This window comes from Sardina pilchardus, chromosome 14 (assembly GCF_963854185.1).
Source record: "Sardina pilchardus chromosome 14, fSarPil1.1, whole genome shotgun sequence".
In the NCBI taxonomy this organism is placed as follows: domain Eukaryota; kingdom Metazoa; phylum Chordata; class Actinopteri; order Clupeiformes; family Clupeidae; genus Sardina; species Sardina pilchardus.
Window position 1 is genome coordinate 25,789,301 of NC_085007.1, and position 6,455 is coordinate 25,795,755.

The 6,455-nt window shown below is 47.2% G+C and overlaps 1 protein-coding gene across 1 annotated transcript; it reads left to right on the top strand.

Moving 5' to 3' along the window:
- The first annotated feature begins 18 nt into the window (after positions 1-18).
- Positions 19-5,980, top strand: cux2a (cut-like homeobox 2a). Its single transcript, XM_062553556.1, has 8 exons — positions 19-262; positions 368-463; positions 868-1,718; positions 2,176-2,341; positions 2,965-3,243; positions 3,702-3,890; positions 4,110-4,374; positions 4,556-5,980. The coding sequence occupies exons 1-8, from the start codon at positions 19-21 to the stop codon at positions 5,268-5,270; spliced, it is 2,805 nt and encodes a 934-aa protein (XP_062409540.1). The 3' UTR covers positions 5,271-5,980.
- Positions 5,981-6,455: the final 475 nt, after the last annotated feature.

Consider the following 6,455-nt stretch of genomic DNA (forward strand, 5'->3'; position numbering starts at 1 on the left):
GAAGGGGAGGGCGAGCTGATGGAGACGTCGGAGATCGCCCTGCAGGTGAAGGAGCAGCTGCTGAGGCACAACATCGGGCAGCGGGTGTTTGGTCACTACGTGCTGGGGCTCTCCCAGGGGTCGGTCAGCGAGATCCTGGCCCGACCCAAGCCCTGGAGCAAGCTGACCGTCAAGGGCAAGGAGCCCTTCCTAAAGATGAAGCACTTCCTGTCTAGTGAACAGAACATTCTAGCACTTCGTAACATCCAAGTCCGACAGAGAGGTGAGGAGAGGAGTTTATGTGTATTTATTCTGTGTTTCTGAAATTGGATTAAAGAAATTACTCTCTTTATGTGGTTGATTTTTTTTTCTTCCTCTTCTTCTTCAGGAAATATCACCCCACGTATTCGCACTCCAGAAATGGGCTCAGATGACGCCATCAGAAACATTCTGGAACAGGCCAAGAAGGAGATCCAGAGAGAAGGTTAGTGTGAATAGGAAGCTCAGCTGACATTTATCCAGTCATCGGTCAACCAAACTACTGGTGCCTTTAACTGAATGGTCTGCATATGTAGGCTATACAAAAAGATAAAGTTGTCCGCACACCAGTATATAGCTCCCAGTGATATTTATTTGTCAAGCAACGTTTCGAGCCACTGGCTCTTCCTCAGGCTATGTAGGCTATGCATGCAAAATAAAAATGTTTTGTCACTACTTGTCTTTTATTTGTATCCCCTGATTATTATAATGACATTAATTATTAAATAACAATTAAACAATTAATTACAGTTTTAGAGTTTGTTGGCTTTGCAAAGTCAACATAATATATGCTCTGTATTATAGAAGCAAGAGAATTATACATCTCATGTGACGATTGATGTGTCTCAGGTGAGGAGGTCTCCCCCCTTAAGACCTCTGGTTCGGGTCCTAGCGGCCGGCTCTCTGCCGGACGGGCCAGTAGCAGCGGGGCAGGGGACAGTGACGACACCATCAAAGCCATCCTGGAGCAGGCGCGGCGGGAGATGGTGGCCCAGCAGCGGCACCAGGCCCTGCGGGAGATGGCCGTATGCCACTGGGGCACCACCACCACCACCACCGCAGCCGCCAGTTCCAGCAGCCCTCCGGCCTCCGCCGAACCCCGACCCCCATCGGTCAAGCAGGAGGGGGCCAGCTCCAGCGTCACGGCGTCCAGCCCCCAACTCCTCCAGCAGACGCCGCTCAGCGTCATCTCCCCCAAGGACTTTGTCCAGAACATCATACGCAAGGTCAAGAGCGAGATCGGCGACGCCGGCTCCTACCAGGGCGGCCACTGGTCGGCCGCGTCCAGCACCTCGCACCCGCTGACCTCCGTCTCGCCCTCGCTGTGCTCCACCACCTCGTCCTCCTCGCCGTTCTCCAACATGGCGGGCCAGAGCTCGGCCTGGCTTGACCCTTGGTCCCGCCAGCCGTTCAGTAGAGAGCAGCAGGACCAGGAGGATGCCTTGTCCAGCCAGGGTGAGGATGGACACATGGTGAAGGTCAAGGTGGAGGCCGAGGAGATCGAACAGGACGAGGGAGGTGAGCACCTCTCTCCGTGCTCGGCCTACGTGACGCGCCCGCCCAAGCCCATCGTGCCCCCTCTGACCCCAGATCAGTACGACTCCTTCATGCACCAGCAGGTGGACACAGTGCTGCTAACGCGGCAGGTCAAAGACAGGCTGGCACAGAAGGGCATCTGCCAACGCATCTTTGGAGAAAAGGTGTGTGTCTGACATTATTATTGATAGTACTATAGTACATTCACATTATATGGTAATGTAAATAGTTACTGTCATTTCCCAACTATTAGCCACGGCTTATACATTGATTTTGCTAAATTTCTTCTGCTATGAGGTTAATACACAGGGACAGTTAATATGGTATTAATATGTTTTTTTTTCTTTTCATTTGACTAAAATACTGTCCTGTGGCTTACACACAATGTGACAAATTACTGTAAATTATTGTGGTAATGTAAATAGGTAACTTGAATAGCTCATTCAGTACATAAAATAACTGTTTGAAGTGTATTTTAGAAATGTAATTATTATGTATTTTATTTATGATGACCACAACTGTTAAAATAGCACTATATTGTAATTACTCATCTGTATATCTGTGAATATAGAAACTACTTTTTTGAACTTTACTGTAATTTAATCTTGGGGCGTCTTGCAGGTGCTGGGCCTTTCTCAAGGCAGTGTGAGTGACATCCTGTCCCGACCCAAGCCCTGGAGCAAGCTGACCCAGAAGGGCAGAGAGCCGTTCATCCGCATGCAGCTCTGGATGCAGGGCCAGCTGGGCCAGAAGCTGAGCCCCAGCCCCCCAAACAACCCCTCCCTGGGTATGCAGTCTGACTCTGGACCAGCTACACAGTCGCTTCTCATAGGAATGCTGTCCACACTCTTATGTAGCTCACTGTAATTCTGTCATAATGTGTCATTTAAACACAATGACAAGAAAAAGTCGGTACACTTGACTCTTAGGCTGGGTGAACCCTGCCTGATCTGCCGGCAATTTCGCCCTGAAGCTCATGCACAAACTTGCACATCTATCTCTCCTGCTTCCTGTCCATCTTCTGGGTCCAATCACAAACTAGCTTATCTAAAAGGCGCACCCGGATTGTTGGTCTGATTGATTGTACGCTTTTGGATAGTACTTCAGTCATTTGAACTATACCCATTAATCACGCCTCTTGCGCAATACAAATAAAGCGCAGTCCCCCGCAGACTCCCCAGACTAATGTTCAATCTTAAAAGATTGAGCTTAATATGGTGATAGCCAGACTACTTGACTCTAGGCATCCAGTGTTCTTTATAGATCAGTATGAACAAGCCTGGAGGAGCATCGAGGATCGAGGAGAGAGGTTGAGAAGGGGCCTAGGTCTTTAGGAGAGGGTGTGCACTTGAGAGATTTTTTTCTGTGAATCACCCTGACCATTATGATGCTTTGCCAATCTACTTCCAGAGCAAGAGCCAGTGCTGGCGAGCTCCTCCCCCAGCCCAGATGAGGAGCGCGCTGGCCCTCTGAGCGAGCCGGGCAGCCTGAGCCTGGAGAGCAGCAAAGAGAACCAGCAGCCTCCCCAGCAGCAGGGTGGACCCCTGGGCCTGGGCTCCCTGGAGATGGCCCCCCACCACCCCACCCTGTCAGCGCTGGATGTCCAGCAGCTGGCTATCCTGTCCCCTGAGCTGGACACGCTCAGTATCACCAGGAGGGTGAAGGAGGTCCTCAACAGCAATAATCTCGGTGAGGGAGGAAAAAGAGTTTTTGCTGAGCAATGCAAAAGCTGTAATAAAATATTTGTGTTTGTTTGTTTATTACATTGTACTAGACGTGGAATTTTTAATGCAATATCATTATTGACATTTTTAACAGGACACATGGATTTTTTTTTGGATTAAGACGGGGTTGTGTGTTAGAGTTGCAGAATTGCATCGCATAACTGCATCCACAGTTGCAGTGCAGTTCAGATACTTCTTGGATATTGTCAGGTGATAGAGTTTGGGATCAGCCAGTGAGTTTTTGTTGTTGTTGTTGACTGTATCACAACAAAGTTTAAAAAAAGCAGTAACACTGGGAGAGAGTAGAATCAATGATGTTTGGCTAAAAGCCTTTCCAATGCCTTTCAATTGAATTCTGTACTAAACCAAGAATCTGTTTATCCATGTACTGTTTAGCATTTGAGTGTGTGTGTGTGTTTTTAGGTCAGCGTCTGTTTGGAGAGATGATCCTGGGCCTGACGCAGGGCTCTGTGTCTGACCTGTTGGCTCGGCCCAAACCCTGGAGCAAACTGAGCCTAAAGGGCAGGGAGCCATTCGTACGCATGCAGCTGTGGCTCAAAGACCCCCAGAACATCGAGAAGCTGAGAGAAATGAAGAAGATGGACAACAGAGGTGTGTGTGTGTGTGTGTGTGTGTGTGTGTGTGTGTGTGTGTGTGTGTGTGTGAGAGAGAGAGGGTGGACAACAAGCAATGTGTCGATAAAACCCTGAGAACTAGGAAAAGGATTCTTAGTTTAATAGTGTCTTGCATCACAGAGGCCTATTTTTGTCTTTGTATATCATGTCATGTAAGATGACTCTTCCTGACTTAGGAATGTCCTTCCTCTTCCAGCGTACCTCAAACGGCACCATCATTTACTGAGCTCCGGCTTGGACCGAGACTCGCCAGCCAGCGCTTCAGACATGGCTCCCTATCTGGAGTCTTCTCACCCAGGCCAAGCCAAGAAAGCCAGAGTGGTGCTCGCCACCCAGGAGAAGGAGACACTTAAAAGAGCTTACCAGCTGGAGCCCTACCCCTCCCAAAGCACTATAGAGAGACTCGCCTCCCAGCTTGGTCTCAAGATCAGTACAGTGATCAACTGGTTCCACAACTACAGGTCAGGGTGCTTGTAAAAACTTGGAGATTCTATACTGTACATATTAGTTGGTTTATCTTTTAAGCATTGTAATTTGTGCTTAAACAAGTAAGATGCACACAATTTATGGGAGTAAAGAGAAATCTGTTCATGTTTTCAGTTTAGAATACTTTCTTCATTTTAATGCTTGATCTTGTTCCAGGTCTCGCATGAGAAGAGATTTTGAAGGAGGAGAGTTGCTTAAAGCAGACACCTTGAAACCTCTCCCTGGTGACCTACAAGAGATGCGCCAGATGCATTGCAGTCAAAGTCCCTCCAAGGGTGACCGCTCTCTCAGCATGCCTGTAGGCTTGGTGACTGTCAAACAGGAACCCTGGGAACTAAGGCAGGCAGAGGAGGAATCATCAGAGGCTGACGCTCACCCAACCAAATACATCTCCATGGGCGTGCAGTTTGCAGGCAGACTGGAAATGAAGGAGGAGAGCCTGAGCAGCCCGTCTCCTCGGCTGTGTTCGAGAGTCAAGCAGGAAGTCAGGGGGGAGTGCGGAGAGACATCAGCTAGCCTCCCAAAACCAGACAGACTTCCAGGCACTCGGCCAGTGCCCCATGCATCAGAGGCCCAGACGTTTTCTCACAGCTCCAAAGAGGACACTGAACCCAAAGCCAATGCTGCTGCTTCTGCTTCTGCCTCATCGTCTCCCACACACACTCTACCTCCGGTCTCCCCTCTCCCCTCGTCAACCACACCAACACCACTTACCTCAGAAGCTGCTGCCGAGCAGATCACCGTCCAGCAGAGCCTTGTGGCTGGCCACAGCACCCAGCAGCGGAGCGCCAAGAAGGCCAATCTGGACAACATCATCCATCGGCTGGAGCGGGCGGCCAACAGGGAGGAAATGCTGGAGTGGGAGTTTTAGGACAAATTAATGGCCTCTCATAGTGACCGCTGACCACACTGATAAGCTGTAGACTTTTTCTATCTAAAAAAAAAAAACCCAACTAAAAACTGAAGAGATGACCAGGAAAGAGGCCATGAAATCATGGAACCCCTCACTTGGAAAATACTTTGTCACTGTGCTGAATTTTGTGTGCATTTCCTGTGCTCCTCTAAAATTCTTTTAAAAAGGGTTTAAGATTATAGCAGAGACGAGAGGCTTAGAAAGTCCAGTGGAAGATTCTTGAAATGTTTGAAATTGAATGCATGGCTGGTTTAATAATCACTGTCCTGAAAAAACATATTATATGCATACAGTATATGGCAGCCATTTTATATGGGAGAAAAATATTAATGGTCAAGTGTAATGACTATTCGTATTCACTATTTGCCACTTGTTGAGATTACAGGGGACGTTGGTCTTAAGCCATGTGCACTATGTCTAAAAAGACTCAAATGTATTTATAAGTTGCCACTTTCATTTTCTTTAGCTTTCTTTTCAATTCGATGTCTAGATTAAAGCAGTCGTGTAAGACTTTAAAGGGAATTCTTTGGGATTATGATTAAGTTCATATGTGTATTGTGTTTTGTTAGGTAACTGAATAATTCTGGTTATTAGTTTGGTAGGCTGTATGATGAATATGACTAGGCTACAATAATGTGGAACGAAACCTAATAAATCATGATTCTTCATATCAACTTGGGGTCGACTCTACTCAACTGCATTGACATTTGCGAGCTAGGCCTATTCTTCTGTTTTTTTCAGCTGTCAGGCAAAAAGCTGGATTTATTATAAACATGTCAGCTCTAATCCGATTGTTTACACTTCTGCGTTTTAAAAACATGTTTTTGACTGTAATGATAGGCTTAGTCTCGTTGAGTAATGGCAACTAGCCACTGCAACCGCAAGTGTGTGTTACTGAAGTGTTGAGAGCTCGATTGTGAAAATGACTCGTACTGTAGGCCAATAGCCTGCCCTAATGCAATCCTATCCTAGGCTGCATGTAGCCTACATGTATGATACGCATAATGCAGAGAGGGTGAAAGCGGATCTTTGCATAATTCTTTGAAAGCAGCCTAGGTGTCTAATGTTTTAAAGGTAATAATTTGTTTTGTTTGCAATTGAATCAAGTAAAGAAGGTTTTGACTAAAATCGCTTTCGTTTGGA